Source organism: Schistocerca piceifrons, chromosome 9 (genome assembly GCF_021461385.2).
Source record: "Schistocerca piceifrons isolate TAMUIC-IGC-003096 chromosome 9, iqSchPice1.1, whole genome shotgun sequence".
In the NCBI taxonomy this organism is placed as follows: domain Eukaryota; kingdom Metazoa; phylum Arthropoda; class Insecta; order Orthoptera; family Acrididae; genus Schistocerca; species Schistocerca piceifrons.
Window position 1 is genome coordinate 100,711,726 of NC_060146.1, and position 19,611 is coordinate 100,731,336.

Consider the following 19,611-nt stretch of genomic DNA (forward strand, 5'->3'; position numbering starts at 1 on the left):
ATTATGAATATCTGTTACATGTTTTTCCAACATGTCATGCATTTCATGTTTGAATCTCTCTCTGCCTTCAATTTTTGATTATCTGCCTTCAATTCTTGATGATTATCATCTAGTTTTTTGTTTGAATTTGGTCAGAAAATAAAAGATGTAGAAAATGAAAAGGGAGTGAAGAAAGGAATAGTTACCGAGGAGAAATGGAGAGGCTGGAGAAATTAACGTAAATTAAGGTCAGTTGAGTGGCAAGAACCAAGGATTTGTAGCGCCACTTCCCAACTGCAGAGTTCTGAGAAACTAGTGTCTGGGGGAATAATTCAAATGGCACGTGTGGTGAAACATGCACCAAGTCTGAGTGTTATATTGTAGTGTGTGCTCTGCAACAGGATATTGGGTGTTGCCAGTATACACCCTCTAGCTATACCCATTTACCCTAACTGATAACTTGGCAGTAGTCATGCCATTGTAAAAGGCCAAACAGTGTTTACATAACAGCTGGTACATGACATGTCGTTCCACATCTCTCTCTTCCTTTAATAGCATATGTTTTGCTAGTTACAGGGCTGATATGGTGGTGGTAGAAGGGTGCATAGAGCAAGGCTTACAGGGGGGTTGGTCACAGGGATAGGAGGTGTAGGGTAGGGAAATTGGTGCAGGAGTGTAGGGTCTGACAAGGATATTGTGGAGATTACGAGAGAGACAAAAAGCTATTCGAGGTGTGATGGGAAAAATATTGGACAGAATGGACCTCATTTAAGGGCATGATTTTAGCAGATTGCAAATTTGACAGCAATTTTCTTTCTCAAGTCCACTTACTTTGCTCCTATGCGATGCTTTCATGTTTTGTGTGTGTTTGTTTTTCACTAAACTGTACTAATCAACTTTTACTGCCAGCTCCTGCATTACTTTCTCTGCCAAATACAGTAGATTGTCTCCTCCAATGACTTCCTCTTTCGGTTTCCCCTATTTTTAAAATTTTGTCTGTTTTCACTACTTCCCCAGAAAAAGCTCAGACAGTGCAGTGCGAAAATGTAGATAGTTTATTATGGTTACAGAGACGTTGCATCAGAGAAAAAGAAACTTATCACGAATCAGGCAAAGTTAATGAAAATCTGCAAAAGCCAAAAACACTCTGTTAGCAGATCAAAGATCTGCCTATGGTAAAAGGGCATAGTGGTATGAGGCTTCCTCCATACCACTAATTTCAATGCAAATGAAATCATATTTAATCAGCCAAATTAACCATTTTTATAAGAGATTGGTGCATAGGTTCACATCGTTTTTGTTTTGCATTTGGTTATTCTGGTTGCTAGGCTTTATTTATCAATTGTCATTTTTTCTTTGCAGTACATTGTTGCTGTTTGAGTTTGCATATTACCATTTTGTCATTTGGAGACAGTGAATGGAGCTGTGGACTCTAGAAAATGGAATGCCAATAGGAGAAATTGGAACATTCCCGACATATTCTTCTGCTGAAGTTCAGTAGAGGGATGATAGCAGCGGAGCCAGTCAGAAACATTTGTGACGTGTGTGGAGATAATACTATTGGACAGAGGCTGGCAAGAAACTGGTTCTCTCATTTTAAGGAGGATCATTTTTGACATTATTGGCTCTCCACATTCAGGAATCTTCAGGGTTTGATGAAGATCATTCTAAACACATTAATTCACAGTCATACATGTCAGTATACATGAGAACTGGAAAATGTGATGAACTGTGATCATTCCACCATCGTGCAACATCTGCACGTAGTGGGGGAGATTCAAAAATTTGGTGCATGGGTTCTGCATGCTCTCAGCCAAAATAAGAAAAACAGTGGGTAACCATATGGGCATCTGTTTGCCCGTCATCAGTTGGTTTGTGAACAGTGCCAACCATTCCCATCCATTACTAGCATCTTTATGCTAACATATTTACTGCCAGTAACTCAGATGTCTTGCCGGCACAATCCAAGAATGACAACCAGGAAGACTGCATGAAGTGATGCTACTCCACAACAGTACCCACACGCATTCTGCTAGTCTGACAAGACACTATACAGGAGCTGGGTTAGGAAGTCATTTCGCAGCCACTTCGCCTGAGCTTTCACTGTCATACTTTCATCTTTTTCTCTCTCTATCAAACAGCCTTTAAGGAACTTCCCTTTCAGATGAAAATGCACTCCAAACAAGGTTCAATGTGTTATTTGTCTCAAAACCACACGATTTCAATAATCGCAAAATCAAAAAGTTACCCCAGCATTGGCAAACCATTGTAAATAGTGACAGTGAATGTGTTTTTGATGACTGTGTATCTGTTGTGTTTATTAAATTTATAGAAAAATGTTACAAACTTACGCACAAACCAAATAGCTTCAAAGGGGGACATTATGGTCAGCTCTAATGTGGTGGCACTGTTAACAAATGTGCCTACCAAAGACTACTTTCAAAGTGCTGTAGTCAAGTTACTTAGGCACACATCAACCTATTTTTTTCTATAACAGTCAGTATTATGATCAACAGATGGTGTTGTGGCAGGAAGCCCATTAAGTCCAGCAGTTGCAAATCAGTTCGTGGGAAAGTTCAAAGACATCTCCTTAGATACACCTCAGCTGTATTTAATGGGAACATCCTGTTAACTACAAAATTAGCAAAAGAGAAAGGTTATGAAGCAACAGGGAAAGGTAAACAGGGAGGGTAGCAAGGATGGAGGCATGGTTGTCAGAGGGAAGCCAAAGATATCTTTGGCTTCCCTCTGACAACCATGCCTCCATCCTTGCTACCCTCCCTGTTTACCTTTCCCTGTTGCTTCATAACCTGGGTTGTGAGTAACTGAATCCACTTTCCCTTCTTCCCTTTTTTTCCCCTCTCTCCTCCCTGATGAAGGAACAAAGTTCCGAAAGCTAGGAATGTAAATTTTCAGTTCTGTTTTATGTGTATCTATCGGCTGTACTGAGCTGAGGTAAGTACTGGCCAGCCCCTCTATCTCTTTGTTAGTATTTGTTTCACATCTTATATGAGATTTTCCATTAATCATTTAAATTAGCAAAAGAAAACTCTTTGCCCTTTCTCGGTGTTATTGCCCACTGCAAATGCAATTTCTTCAACATCCACATTCCTGAAGGTTCTTCATTATGAGAAATGGAAACATGATGAATAAATGAAAATAATGTAGGACATGAACAGTACAAATCTTGTCACACCTCCTTAGGGAAAATAAAACTTTACTTCTGTCTGCAAACTCCCCATCCATGTGGCACATGTGGTATTCAGCCCACCAGAAGCTCTCAGGTCAGCCAGCCTGGCCTCCTAAGAATAAACTTTCTCTATTAGATGTCAGTGTGATGCTCTGATTCCCTCTCTGTGTTTTGTCATCTATAGCAGGTGCACATTGGGTATCACATGATCAGTGCTTTTGGAATGCAGGTTCAGTGTCTACCAAAATGCTCACCTATCTGTGTGTGGGATGATTTTCTTAACTAAATCAAGTGGATTGTGCAAAATTATTTTTAGTACCTGCTATAAATTTCAGGTTCATGTATCAGTGCTGCACTGAGGCAGCAAAGTGTTTAAAGATAGCAGACTGTGTTCTGGCTGTGTCAAAGAGTTTTATCTGTGTTTTACACTGAAATATCATTAAGGTCTATGGGATCAGTATGATGTTCAGTTAGCAGGGATGTGAGAGAGTTGGAATTAAGTTTGACAAAAACAATTATTGAAAAATTTTGGTGCCAATTGTTAGACGGTTTCTCAAAATATTCACCTTTGAAATTTATACACATTTGTACACATTGTAACCAGTTCTGTAAACAGTTTTTCCACACTAATGTTGGTATCTTAAAAACAATGTTTTGGAAGAATTGAACAGGTTCCTGAGGTAATGAAAATTGCTGTACACACTTTGTCTGAGCTACCGTTGTTTATAAAATAATTGACAGATTTTAAAATAATTGTAATGTCTCATCTTAGTAGTGCCATCTTGTGGCTGTTCATAAAAAAATTAAAAGATAATCATCGTAAGAGTCAACATTGTCCCAGGTTAGTGGGGCTTATTGGAGTGTGTAATAAAAATACTGTAATGTTAAAATTGTGTCCACTTCAAGAAAGAAGCCTTGCAAAAGCATACCCAGAAAACTGAAAGAAATGCATCTGCATCCATTCTATGTACACCTGACACTGCTTCAATAATTCTTTCCATGGCAATATAATTCTGCAAAACTCCTCATCAAGATATAATAAAAACAGTCAGCTCCATTATCAAGAAAAATTGTATATTTTCTTACGTCCTCTCCTGCCATCTGCACACCACACACTTTTCATTTCAATAGACTTGCTCTCTACAGTCATAATGTATCACTAATCGTTTTCAAACCATTAAAAGCGCAGAAATTAATACAAATGAGAAAAAATGTGTATACACTTGTAGCATTGGGAAATCATGTTAAATTTCAACTTTTCACTCTTTTATTTCCTCCTGTTTTTATCTTCTCTCTCTCTCTCTCTCTCTCTCTCTCTCTCTCTCTCTCTCACACACACACACACAGGCACGTGCATACTCGCGCGCCCACCATCAGCCCCCCCCCCCCACCCACCCACCCACCCCCCGCCTCCCCCTCCCCTGTGGATATAAGAAGCCATATTTTAGCCCAATCAAAATTTTTGCTCTCTCTGATGACTTTGTTCTGAAAGGAGCATTAAACCCTAATATTATTCCTTTAGAATTACCAAACCTTTAATGACATGTGTATCCTGAAATGTGATGACCAAAACGTGATTTCTTTTCCACCCATAGTCTTGCATGAGCTTCACAAATCTATAGAAAACTCTGATGAGCCCTACCATTGATAAACCATCCTTGAAGGAAAACATATCTTGAAATTTAGATCCTCAACAATCAGCAGTCATTGACACCACAGTGACCCCCCTTTCCACCAGGACACTAAGCAGTTTTGCTTTTGCAATGCAAATACTAGCAAATTCCACTGACTTGAATACTCAAAAATAGCTTACCATAGTTACTTTGAATCTGTCATTAGATGTTGTTGTTGTGGTCTTCAGTCCTGAGCCTGGTTTGATGCAGCTCTCCATGCTACTCTATTCTGTGTAAGCTTCTTCATCTCCCAGTACCTACTGCAACCTACATCCTTCTGAATATGCTTAGTGTATTCATCTCTTGGTCTCCCTCTACAATTTTTACCCTCCACGCTGCCCTCCAATACTAAACTGGTGATCCCTTGATGCCTCAGAACATGTCCTCCCAACCGATCCCTTCTTCTAGTCAAGTTGTGCCACAAACTCCTCTTCTCCCCAATCCTATTCAATACCTCCTCATTAGTTATGTGATCTACACATCCAATCTTCAGCATTCTTCTGTAGCACCACATTTCGAAAGCTTCTATTCTCTACTTGTCCAAACTATTTATCACCCATGTTTCGCTTCCATACATGGCTACACTCCATACAAATACTTTCAGAAACGACTTCCTGACACTTAAATATATACTCGATCTTAACAAATTTCTCTTCTTCAGAAATGCTTTCCTTGCCATTGCCAGTCTACATTTTATATCCTCTCTACGTCGACCATCATCAGTTATTTTGCTCCCCAAATAGCAAAACTCCTTTACTACTTTAAGCGTCTCATTTCCTAATCTAATTCCCTCAGCATCACCCGACTTAATTCGACTACATTCCATTATCCTCATTTTGCTTTTGTTGATGTTCATCTTATATCCTCCTTTCAAGACATTCTCCATTCCGTTCAACTGCTCTTCTAAGTCCTTTGCTGTCGCTGACAGAATTACAATGTCATCGGCGCACCTTAAAGTTTTTATTTCTTTTCCATGGATTTTAATACCTACTCCGAATTTTTCTTTTGTTTCCTTTACTGCTTGTTCAATATACAGATTGAAAAACATTGGGGAGAGGCTACAACCCTGTCTCACTCCCTTCCCAACCACTGCTTCCCTTTGATGTCCCTCGACTCTTATAACTGCCATCTGGTTTCTATACAAATTGTAAATAGCTTTTCGCTCCCTGTATTTTACCCCTGCCACCTTCAGAATTTGAAAGAGAGTATTCCAGTCAACATTGTTGAAAGTTTTCTCTAAGTCTACAAATGCCAGGAACATAGGTTTGCCTTTCCTTAATCTAGCTTCTAAGATAAGTCGTAGGGTCAGTATTGCCTCACGTGTTCCAATATTTCTACGGAATCCAAACTGATCTTCCCCAAGGTCGGCTTCTACTAGTTTTTCCATTCGTCTGTAAAGAATTCATGTTAGTATTTTGCAGCTGTGATTTATTAAACTGATAGTTCGGTAATTTTCACATCTGTCAACACCTGCTTTCTTTGGGATTGGAATTATTATATTCTTCTTGAAGTCTGAGGGTATTCCGCCTGTTTCATACGTCTTGCTCACCAGATGGTAGTTTTTTGTCAGGACTGGCTCTCCCAAGGCTGTCAGTAGTTCTAATGCAATGTTGTCTACTCCCAGAGCTTTGTTAAGACTCAGGTCTTTCAGTGCTCTGTCAAACTCTCCACGCAGTATCGTATCTCCCATTTCATCTTCATCGACATCCTCTTCCATTTCCATAATATTGTCCTCAAGAACATCGCCCTTGTGTAGACCCTCTATATACTCCTTCCACCTTCCTGCTTTCCCTTCTTTGCTTAGAACTGGGTTTCCATCTGAGCTCTTGATATTCATGCAGGTGGTTCTCTTTTCTCCAAAGATCTCTTTAATTTTCCTGTAGGCAGTATCTATCTTACCCCTAGTGAGATAAGCCTCTACATCCTTACATTTGTCCTCTAGCCATCCCTGCTTAGCCATTTTGCCTTCCTGTTGATCTCATTTTTGAGACGTTTGTATTCCTTTCTGCCTACTTCATTTACTGCATTTTTATATTTTCTCCTTTCATCAATTAATTTCAATATTTCTTCTGTTACCTACGAATTTCTACTAGCCCTCGTCTTTTTACCCACTTGATTCTCTGCTGCCTTCACCACTTCATCCCTCAAAGCTACCCATTCTTCTTCTACTGTATTTCTTTCCCCCATTCTTGTCAATTGTTCCCTTATGATCTCCATGAAACTTTGTTCAACCTCTGATTTAGTCAGTTTATCCAGGTCCCATCTCCTCAAATTCCCACCTTTTTGCAGTTTCTTCAGTTTTAATCTACAGGTCATAACCAATAGATTGTGGTCAGAGTCCACATCTGCCCCTGGAAATGTCTTACAACTTAAAATCTGGTTCTTAAATCTCTGTCTTACCATTATATAATCTATCTGATACCTTCTAGTATCTCCAGGATTCTTCCATGTATACAACCCTTCTTTTATGATTCTTGAACCAAGAGTTAGCTATGATTAGGTTGTGCTCTGTGCGAAATTCTACCAGGCGGCTTCCTCTTTTGTTTCTTACCCCAAATCCATACTCACCTACTATCTTTCCTTCTCTCCCTTTTCCTACTGACGAATTCCAGTTACCCATGAGTATTAAATTTTCATCTCTCTTCACTATCTGAATAATTTCTTTTATTTCATCATACATTTCTTCAATTTCTTCGTCATCTGCAGAGCTTGTTGGCATATAAACTTGTACTACTGTGGTAGGCGTGGGCTTCGTATCTATCTTGGCCACAATAATGTGTTCACTATGCTGTTTGTAGTAGCTTACCCGCATTCCTATTTTCCTATTCATTATTAAACCTACTCCTGCATTACCCCTATTTGATTTTGTGTTTATAACCCTGTAGTCACCTGACCAGAAGTCTTGTTCCTCCTGCCACCGAACTTCACTAATTCCCACTATATCTAACCTTAACCCATCCATTTCCCTTTTTAAATTTTCTAACCTACCTGCCCAATTAAGGGATCTGACATTCCACGCTCCGATCCATAGAACGCCAGTTTTCTTATTCCTGATAACGACATCCTCTCGAGTAGTCCCCGCCCGTAGATCCTAATGGGGGACTAGATATGGGATAATTTCCTGGGGAAGTTCAGGTAGTGTATCTCGAAAACTGAAACTACAAAATAAAATGGTCCGACATGTGTGTACTGCACACCAAATAGATTCTTGTCTACCATTATTTCAGAAACTACAAATCCTAACTGTTCCCTCCATATACATTCATGAAATCATAAGTTTCCTACACAGCAGAAAGTAATTATTTGAGGAGAATCATTTTAACCATACAAATAACACAAGAAATAAAAATAATTTTATGCTGCCCACACACCTGTTGAAATTATATGCATTGACTCCACAGTATATGGGTATGACAATATATAACAAGTTAATGGGCAAAAATGTCTTTAATATGTAGCCAGAATTTTAAAAATGAGGCTGCAGCAGATTCTGAGGAAAAAATGCTGCTATTCAAAAGAATAATTTATAGAGGATGAAATGATCATTTGAGCAAGGGGTAATTAAGTGTTAGATTTTATTGTATGTATGTATAACAAAATTGTATAGTAATAATAATAATAGTAATAATAATAATAATAATAATTATTATTATTATTATTATTATTATTAATTATGTTGTCTGTTTATTATTATTACTATTATTATTATGTTGTCTGTTAACATCAGCTGTTCTTTGTTTATGGTGAAATTTTACCACAGTTTGACGTGTCTCCTGTACCTGAATCAAATGATTTAGATTATGTACATTATGAGACAAGTAAACCAAAATTCACAATTCATAAAGGCAAGTGGCTTCTTGCATGTGCCTCCCCCCCCCCCCCCCTCCCCCACCTCCCTTTTCCCTCCATTTCACGATCACAGTGTTAAATATAAGCTGTTGCTTGTACCATACCCAGTTATCCTTGCTGGGCCTAAATTTCAGAGGCTTTCTTTTGTAGTTTTTTACACATAAAGGTGTAGCCTCCACCTCTCTCTCCAACCATGCAGTGACTTGTGTATTGTTTTTAACTGTCAAATCAAGAGAGGAGCTTGATTTTTTAGGGTTCCATGCCGAAATCTGCAAAAACAGAACTCTTACAGGATTGCTTTGTTTCCTGTCTCTCTTAATTGTTAAGAACCCATTTCTAAAGAATGAGTACTTGTATTAAGTTCAAATTAATGTCACATATTAAAATCTATGGTCCCTTGGTGGTGTAAAAAATTTTAAAATTCTAAGGCAGTGAAATTAACGGATACGGCTATTTATGTCACGTATTTTGATACTTGGAAACTCACTCATCAAAATCAACAGGGTAGGTCTTTTTGATGTAAAATCATGAAATGTGGCAAGAAGCAAGGTTTCACAGTTCGAGTTAAGGAAAACATCCGAAAATCATTGATTTTTTATTATATAACATAAAAAAATATTTTTTTGTCATTTTTATCCGTCTGGCTGCTTAAATGTCTGTTTGTCCTTTTTCTCTAGAACAGCTTGGCATGCCAAGTTCAAATTTGTCACATACTGAGGTCTATGGTCCCATGGCAGGGTAAAAATTTAAACTTCAAAGTCAATTCAGTGAAAAAGTATGACCATTTTGTGTCCCATATTTTGAAACTCGGAAACTCACCCGTACCTATAGGGTATTATCTGTTGACCTACTACAGTGAAATTTGGCAAGAAGCAAGGTTTCATAGTACAAGTAAGGGAAAAATCCGAATTTGTTAATTTGTAATTATTTACCCAAAATAATATCTCTCTTGTAATTTGTCATCCAACTGCAAACTTGAAATTAAAACATTCTCAGAATCCCTGGGACCGATATCTCGCAAGTATCAATGTCAATAACAGGCTAAAACCATCAGTGTCCTTGATTCTCAGAATGGATAAACTGTCTAGGTACATAATTAAATTTGTACACAACCCTCAGTGCAGTTGTCATACTCACATCTTGCCAATTTATTTAGATATGAGCAGCTACAAGACTATGCATTTTTTTTGTGAACTTTACATAGTGTGTGCAAGTATTTACTGTATAGAGGCAGGTTTTCATTCTCTGTTGCAGGAGTACCTCTCAGGAGGAGATGGACTGCAAGCTGCTCAAGGTGGCCGAAACTGTGGATTCTACAGAAGTGCAGGAGCTGCTAAACGCTGGGGCGGACGTGGGGACACGGGATGTGAGGGGGAGGACTGCCCTTCATATTGCCGCAGCAATTCCCATGTACTATTTGACCTTTCTGGGCTACCTGCTAAAAGCTGGGGCAGATCTGGGGGCAAAGGATGAAAGTGGGAGGACTGCCCTTCACTGTGCAGCTGCCAGAGGACTCAAGAATACCACAGAGTATCTACTGCAGTATGGTGCGTGTGTGGATGTGAGGGACAGGTGGCTGCAAACGCCTCTGCACGCAGCTGCACAGGGAAACTCAGAAATTGTTGGAATCCTAGCGAAAGCTTCTAGTGATGTGAATGCTGCCGACGTGTACGGGTGCACACCACTACACTTGGCGGCACAGTGGTTCGACATATCTGCGGTACGGGCTCTGCTGAATGCCGGTGCAGACAAAAATATTAGGAACAATGAAAGGGAGGCACCCAGAGATGTTGCTGACCGGTATAAAAGAGAACACTTGCTAGCCTTACTGAAGTGAACCTCACCTCCTTACAAGGAAGGACATGCGTAAAATGAAACTTACATATACGCTCTTCACTTTTGTCACAGAAGCCATGTGCAAGTAGCAATAGGAATGAGGGCTGGTTGTACAGGATATCCCAAACCTGCTATCACAATTGTACAGACAGTAGATTATGCTATAAGAAAGTAATGGTTGGAAACTTAACTTTGCTTCAGAAACATCTGGCCCTTTTCTTAACCTCAACAGCTTGTGAGTTCACCACATAGGCAACTGAAAATTGCAATTGGTACGATTTTCTTATTATAGTTAGATCGACAAAAGATGGTGATTTGCACAGCTCGAGACAAGGACGGGGAGCGCATTGTTGCCTGCTCCAAGCAATGTTTGCGGTAAGTGCATACACTTGCTCTGCACTTGAAAAAAGTGTGTGTACTGCAAATTATGTCCCTCACATGCTTATGCAAAATTTGTTGCTTACCACTGCAATCAGCCTTGACAACTTGCAACAAATGGAGTAAAAATTTTATAACCAATGCACTATGATCATGTTCAATGCAGTGGCTAAGACATTCACAACAGAGTGCTGAGAACACTACTGAATACTCATTGGCTGTTGGGGAATACGTGACATAGATGCACAGAACAAGCCTGAACTCAACCACCATCTTTTGTGTCTCCAACTATAGTCATTCTTTATACACTTTCACAAAATATTTGGACTCAGAAATAAAAAAAAAAAAAAGTAACAGCTAAGTGTTGTAAGAGTAGAAGCCATGGCCTTTTTTAAAGTGGCTGTTTCTATATTAATATACATATACAGTAATGGAGTAATTCCCAAAATGATCATTGCGATTAGATTAACCAATAGACATAATTTGTTGTTGGTATGATTTGCAGAAATACCTGTACCCTGAAGTCTGTCTTTAGGATGGGAGCTACCAAATGTGATGTGTGCGCAATTGAATCAGAGCTCGTAGAGTTCAGTTTACAAACAGGTAGTTGCCATTAAATTATGTGCAAGGGAATATTCACCATAAATTATCCCTGTTCACCTCAACTTTTTCATTTGAAGCTACAGATCATGCAAGAACTGAAGGACAGTCATTGATTGCAATTGGCACTATACACAAATGAAGAGTACCACAAATTTACAGACAAGCTGTGTGTGTCAGTGGAAGTCCATTGTCTCACAGCTTGCCTTAACAGATTAAAATATCTTCCTGAGCAGACATTAATGCTAATGGCAAACATGAATGCTGTTACTACAACTGTGAATTGATATTATGCTGTCCAGTTTCATCACATTGAGTCTTCAGTCTTAACCTTTAAAAAATAATAGGAGGACTACATAGAACTTTCAGATTTGCACAAACTTCACAACTCTTTGTTCCAGTAGAAGAGAGGGTATGACACAGAACAAGGTAATTAATGGCAGGTGCATAACTGTTTGGGATCCAAACCAACTGAACATTACTATGTAATTAAGGTCAGCAAATTAGTCCAGATGTGGTTTTGTTGTTTTGTGTTGTTATCTACAGAATGTGATGTACACAGCTTGGCCAAGGACATGGAATTAATTTTGACAATACATTTATGAAGTAGTTCATTGTATCTAAGTTGAATATTGTTCTAAACACTGGAGAAGTTTAATGGCGGGTTATATGAAAGCTTACACAGATGGCAGTGCCTTTCACAGGGATAGTTGGCAAAAATTATTGTATTTTAAGAGCAGTTTTATATACCCATTGACTGCTGCAGACATGCACTTAGTGCCTTGTGACTGGACCACTACCAGGTAGAGATGTTCAACAGCCTACCTCTTCCTGTGCTAAATGTTTTGGGAGTGCTGCCATTGATGACCATTTTTCACTGTGTTTACCCCACTGAGGTCAAATAAGTAGTGTATCTTCCTTTCTGGTGCCCTACATCCAGCCAGTACTGGATTGGGGCTGATTTGGCACTTACCGTACCTTTATATAGGCTATTATTATGATGGGGTCACCACTCCCATAGACATTTCAAAGCTACTCCCAGCTGATCTATGGTATCTGGCGAAAACCTGGTATGAGAGCAAAATTATACATATAAGTAACATGCTCAAATTTGTGTAATAATTCATTCATATTTTCAGGATGGTCAGTTCTCTCATTTTAAAACTTTATTTAACTGCCTAGAATCAAGGTCAGTTCTCTCTCCCTGGTTTCTCATAAAATACATCACAATATTCTCATAAAATTCCCTTAACTCTTCCTTCTGCCCTTCTGAGTTTGCTTTTAGCAGTCTATAGTATCCAGCATCTACTTGATCTGCCTCAATGTAAATTTCATCATCTTTAAAGTAACCCCTCTCATCTGCATGAACTACTCACTTGATCTGATTGGTACTGTTTGTAGAGTTCAGCATTAACAACTTTTTTTGACAAGTAGTTCAGTAAAACCCAGCTGTTTCTTTGTCCAGTGCAATCACACCTTTGCTTTTACAACCCAAACCATTACTGTAACAATGTTCTCATTCTGAAATGACAAGAAATCCCTGAATACATTTTAAACTCAAGTATCATTTGTCTCTTCAAAACTATACTGTATTATCCAGTAGCTCCCCTGATCTTAACTCCAATTACAGGTTATTAAACAGAACTTGAACTATGTTTAATTCTGTCTTTGAAATTTTCGGAGATCCCTCAGATAGGACCAGTGTCAATTCAGCAATTTCCTTCTCAACTATCAGTCTGAAGAAAAATATATGGACTCCTCTTTATCTCAGTCATTTCTGCTCTCTGCCTCATGTAAAAGAACCACCTCAATTCTTTAAACCCCATACCTTGTTCATTATCACTGTTCGTGCATGTATAAGACTTTGGTTGCATGGCACTAACAGGCATACCAGGTTGCTCTACAATGTTCAATCTATTTTTTGTTTCTTCCCTCTAGACTGAATGTAAACTGTCACAAGTTTCCTGTAATTTATAAATGGCTTCATTAAAATTATCAGTACTGCTATAATGATCTGAAGGTACCCTCAATATTTCATCATTGATACATGTGCACTGCCCTACTGACATCAACAGGTAAAATCTGCTCTGTCTGTTTCCCTGTCTTATTATCATAATTGTTCCATATGTTACCTTCCTGTAATACTTGTTCTTTAACATCTCCATATATCATCCCACCCAAATATTGACTGAAAATAATCTTACGTCTTACTGCGTCATCAAAGCCCTTGACAACTTATTTATTATTACCTGATACAAATTCTTCATGGCCTTCCTCATACACATTAGAAACATTCTCCTCTCTTCCCCCATCACAACTACTTGCAATAATTTCTCAATCCTCTAGCACATGTCAGACTTTTCAGCTTTTACATAAGTAATAACAATCTAACTTTTTACCCCTATTACTTCATTGTTCATTAACTTGTTTACACCATGCACATAAAAGCTACAATCAATTAATTCTTCGCCTCCACCCAAAAACTTTATTATTTATTCCACTATACAGATTTGTAATGCTTCTGCATCCAGTTCTGATTCACTACTCTGCTATGTTAGCTTCTCCCTCACTCTCTTTATCAAACTTCATTGCTTTCCAAAACTGCCTGCTCATCGTTATTTATTTACCTCGTATGTCCTACTGTTCTGCAGCCTGTAGGATTCCACATCTCTTCCCACTTGTTCTCTCTACTATAACACTTAGTGTGATTTCTGTAGCTTCTTTTCCCCACAAAACTGACAGCTCACAATCTGAAGACCTTCAGTTTACCTGTTTCCTATGTTGTCTTGTCTCCTATTTTCATATGATCTATCATTCCTTTCCCATGGTTTATTTCTATTGTCAAATTACATGACTCCATTCCTATTTCTATCATTCCACTGAAATTCTCCTCAACTTCTGCCTCCATGATAATAATTTCTGTAATTATATACATTTCTTTTCCCATGACTACCCCGATTATAATTTGGTTCCAACCTCCGTGCTGAAATCAACCATGTTCATTGTGACTAAAATTCTGTCTGTTATTTCTCTGTAACACACTATCAATCTTTTCCATGTATTTCAAAAAAATCTTCATTAGATCCATCAGATCCATAGGCCAAACCGCACTGTACTCTTCCCGGTACGCTCCTCTTCAAAGCATTTATCTGTGTAAATTCATCTTAAGGTTTGTGTAAATGGATCAGTCTTTTCAATTATTTTCTTTCTCACAAAACTCTTTCATAATTCGATGCCGTTCTCCATGATTAGGTCCATTCAAAAATTCACCCTAATCCTAGCCTGCTTAGTTTGTGACCAAAATTTACTTAGAAAACTCCTCTCAAAACCACTGCATGTTATTCTTTTATTATTGGTTTGACTTGCCCATGATACAGGCTCCCCATTCAAAAACTTCTTTATTACAAATTTAAGAGCATCAGTCATCCTATAAACAAAATTATCGCTAACAACAAGTAGCTTAGACAGGGTGCAGCTTATTATCTTCAGGAAGTTTTTTTATAGAAACTTCGGCCTACATGTCACTGAAATTATTGGTAAAACTAATTGGAACAGAATATTCCTGCAGCTCATTTACTTTTTTGCTGATATTACTGGCATCATTACAGCATCCATCTACAAAATTCTTTACATCCACAACCTTCATGTTAATTTTCGAGATTGGTTTCTCACTTTTATAATTTTTGTTTGATTTCTTATTTGTTTTGTTTTACTTCACAGTATAAATTATGAGTACTCTGTATTATTAGCCTATGTACAGTTTAAAAATTTTGCTCAGTTCAGTCTGTTTAGTCTGAGAGACCTGACGAAATTTCACCAATTTTGGTTTTAAGTGCACCCACCTAAGCATCGTTCTCTTTGGGTTGTGTTTCTGGAGTGAGTTTGAAGTCGGTTGATTCCTCCCTTACCCTGCAACCTGTACAATAGCATTTAAAATTTGATTTCGAAGTTCCTTCACCCATTATTAGTATCATCTATTTTTCTGGCCAGTTCACTTCTTGACACTTCTATTGTGGCACTCAGATCATTACTTGATTCTTCAATCTCCTTACATCTCGCATTCGGGAGGACGACTGTTCAATCCTGTGTCCGGCCATCCTGATTTTCTGTGATTTCCCTCAATCGCTTCAGGCAAATGCCGGAATGGTTCCTTTGAAAGGGCACGGCCGATTTCAGAACCTTCAACATCGCAGCGCGTCAGCAACCGTTGGTTAATATATTAAAAAACTAGAAACCTGCCTTGATTGCGTAAAAAGCACCTAGTGTTAACCTAGGCTTTTGGTGTAGATAACTACACCTTCTTCAGAACAGTAAAACCCACAAGTACCTAAGAAGACCTTTGTAAATGATTAAAAGAACACCATAGCTATACATTTATAAACGGAAAAAAAGGAAAACACAAACAGTACATATGTACAAAGTCTAAACTACTACTTAACTTAATGGTGTAACCTCCACCTCACACCGGCCTATGTTCGATGGGCCATGACCCGCCATAAACTGCAGTAGTGGTTTAGACTTTGTACATATGTACTGTTTGTGTTTTCCTTTTTTCGTTTATAAATGTATAGCTATGGTGTTCTTTTAGTCATTGACAAAGATCTTCTTAGGCACTTGTGGGTTTTATTGTTCTGAAGAAGGTGTAGTTGTCTACGCCGAAACCTAGGTTAACACTAGGTGCTTTTTATGCAATCGAGGCGGGTTTCTAGTTTTTTAATATACGGCCGATTTCCTTCCCCATCCTTCCCTAATCCAATGAGACCGGTGACCTTGCTGTTTGGTCTCCACCCCTAAATAACAACCCCCCCCCCCCCCTCTAATTTCCCTCCCCTCGCCTTACTTTGATTCTTAAGCTGTTCCTGTATAAATGTCCTTAGCTGTTCGAAAAGGTCGATGTTGGGTTCTACAATGGGCTGCTAACACTAACATTTTCAGACACTGCACCCTCATCATGACTGATTAATTTCCAAGTTATTTTCTTACTATTGTTGATGCCTAATTGTGATCATCATCAAGATTCACACTATTGTTTAAAGCCTGTTCCTCTTCAGGTATTGGTAAATCACTTTGGTTTTCCTTGTTCAACTCTAAGTACTACACAGCCTACAAAAAAGTATTTCACTCGACCTAACTGTTCACAATGAAGCACAGAAAATAGGAAATATAAAAGAATAAATAGAGTGATTAACTTTTGTGTTCATGTTGGAGAAATCCTTTACAGTTATTACCAGCTGTTCAGTTTGGTTTCATTTTTCATCCATTCATCTATTCACAATCTTGGTCCATATTTCAGTTTTCAGTATCTGTGGTTTCTCAAAGTTCTTGCATGGAATTTTATTTTTTGAATTTCATCTCAAGCCCAAACCTGAAACTTAAAAGTAGCTAGAACATTGATCTCGATTTTCTCAAGTGGATCTCAGCTCCTCCACCAAAATAAAATGTGATCGCAATCAGTACACTTAACTTTGTGACTGGGTCTCATCTTGTGTGCATGGATGCAACTACTATGACATTGCAGTGAATGAAAGATTACTAATATGTCTCAAGCCATTTTACACGAAATACTTTTTACTGAGTTAATGGTTTTTACTTTGAAAGGCCATAAAATCTAGGTTGGAGTTTTTCTGACGCTGATAAAATGTGTTGCAATAAGATACTATTATGAACACTGTAATGGTTTAACTGCGCAATAGTTAAATACACACACTCAGAGAGTACATGTGTTTTACTATCACTTAAGTGTATTTATACAGAGCTAAAAGTCGTTTCCTGGGAAGAAATAAAATATGCAACAGAGGTACCACAAACTTTGGTTGAAAGAGGTATCTATAGATTCATTTACTCTGTTCCCATTCTGTCACATTTCATTCTCACCCCTTGTGTTCTGCAGAGGTCAGTACAGGCATGTTTTTTTTATTTTCAATTGCCCATCTTGCATTATTTGTCTCACCAACCAGACTGTTGTTCTTCAGTAATTATCTCTTTCCTTGTGCTAGAAAACATAAATGTGCCTGAAAGTATTCTGTTTTAAAGCAGTCCAGAGTAATGTTGATATCTTTCCCAGAATCTGCAAACTCGGTGATTTGTCCAGTCACAAAATCTTAAGATACTTGGGCTCGTCCATTACCACTACCAAAGGCATTTTAAAGCTGCTACCAGCACCTGAAGTTTGAAGCTTCTGTAACGAATAAAAACTCTGTAATACGGTTTCCATGGAGGAGCAAGTGCCCTCTCTTGGTTGCCACTGCCCCTCTTGCAGATATCAAAGGATATGTAAGTTGTTTTTGTATTGGGACACCAGGATCCACAGTGCCACTGCATTTATTTGTAGAAAGTGATATGACAACTCACATCTATCTGTTTTCTTCACTATGTCAGTCCTACCTTGATCACTACTACTTTGTCCTCACAACTGGGTTCCTCTCAACCTATGGTTTCAGTAACCTGTGATTTTATTCTAGCCTTCCCTAACGTCTCTTATCCCCAGAAGGAACCAACATTTCTGGAAGTTAGGTATAGTTTATTTTACTTTTTACAATAGAAACTCCAGGTTGGAAAATAAACAATGTTTGAGGAGATGGATAGATAGATTCCTACATACCATAAAGATGACACTTTAAGTTTCAGACGAGTACTGGCCAAGTTGCCATAGTTGGCAATTTGTGTGTGTGTGTGTGTGTGTGTGTGTGTGTGTGTGTGTGTGTGTGTGACTGAATGGGGAGTGTTTATCTTTATTTTTATGACAAAGGCTGTGGCTCAGTGTATCTACGAGTATCTTTTAATTGTGCCCGTCTGCAACTTAAGGTGTCATCTTTATGCTAAGTAGCAATCTATCTTTTCCTACATTCTTATTTTACTTTTAAACATGTCTATGGGCAATACTTGGTATTTTGCCCCCTAAGCAAGTATTGGCCAGTCACTCTGTGTCCTTCTCTCAAGGGAACTTTCCTTTTCATGCTTTTCACCATTGGCTGAACCTGACAGAGAACATGTTTGTGGGTGTATACACTATGGAAGCTCTTGTATATTATTAAATCTACAGCATGAAGTCACCTGGAATGAGTCCATCAGGGTTCCCAGACTCTTCAAACTGTGCTGTGTATATCTGTATGTGAGGCCTGGTAACTGCTGCTTTTGTAATTTGTCTTACATTTTGTCTGGCTAGCTGTTTGAAATTTTGAGAGTACTCAATAACATACAACTCTGACATCCAAGGTGTTTGCAGTGCACAAATAAATGTAAAGAATGTTGCAGGAAACACTGAATATATATTTCTCAAACCTTGTTTATTCTTGCTTAGTAATAAGACTTATCACAATTTTCTTCGTGACCTAGTTTCTTTTCATCAGCGCAAACTGTCCAGCACAGTTTTCATATACACATTTTGTGCCAGTTGCCTATTTGTCATCTCACAAGGTTCCTAAAGTCTTGATGGTAGTTTCGAAGTTTCAGCCATGTGAAACACCTGTTCGTATGCTCGTTCCTTCAAGATCAGTTTTGATATTCACGTACCGAGAACTGTTGTTTTTGATTTAGAATTGATGATGTTGACTATTCTTCTTTTCCAGTGAGCATTTTTCACATGTCCAAAGAATTTTGTTGTATGCATGTCCCAGGTTGTGGTTATTTTCCTAGCTCACACTGTTCAGACATCTTACTTTAATCCATTTGACTGGGTCTATTCAGCAAGACTGCATACTTAATGTCTCTTTCAGTTTCTTTAGGCTTGTTATGTATCACAGAACTGCTAAGCTGAATGAACATATCAATTAGCAACCAATTTGTTATTGCATTAATATTGGCCTTGACTCTTATACATATGGTGTTAAAAAAAAGTGTCAAATACTTTGAGAGGTGGGTAACCATCAAAACAAGGGAAAAAAGTCTGATAAACATAGGCTTTAGAATGCATGCCTAAAGAGCTATAAGCACTTTTCCATCTTCAGTACTGTGGAACACATCTCCTCTACTACAAGTTCATTGCTTTCAGATAGTATGGAAATGGATCAAAAGAAAAAGGAAGTGTCCAGTAAACATAGGCTCTAAAATATATCCCTTAAGAGCTATGAGCACTTGTTTATCTTTGCTACTGTGAAAGACAGTCTT

At 38.3% G+C, this 19,611-nt stretch overlaps 1 protein-coding gene across 1 annotated transcript in view; it reads left to right on the forward strand.

Annotated features, from left to right (window-relative positions):
• The window catches only part of LOC124717121 (serine/threonine-protein phosphatase 6 regulatory ankyrin repeat subunit A-like), a 121,294-nt gene extending 109,710 nt beyond the window's left edge, over positions 1 to 11,584 (forward strand). Inside the window, exon 5 of the mRNA XM_047243853.1 lies at positions 9,946 to 11,584. Coding sequence (XP_047099809.1) covers positions 9,946 to 10,528 — 583 coding nt within the window. The 3' untranslated portion in view covers positions 10,529 to 11,584. The remainder of the gene's footprint in view (positions 1 to 9,945) is intronic.
• Positions 11,585 to 19,611: the final 8,027 nt, after the last annotated feature.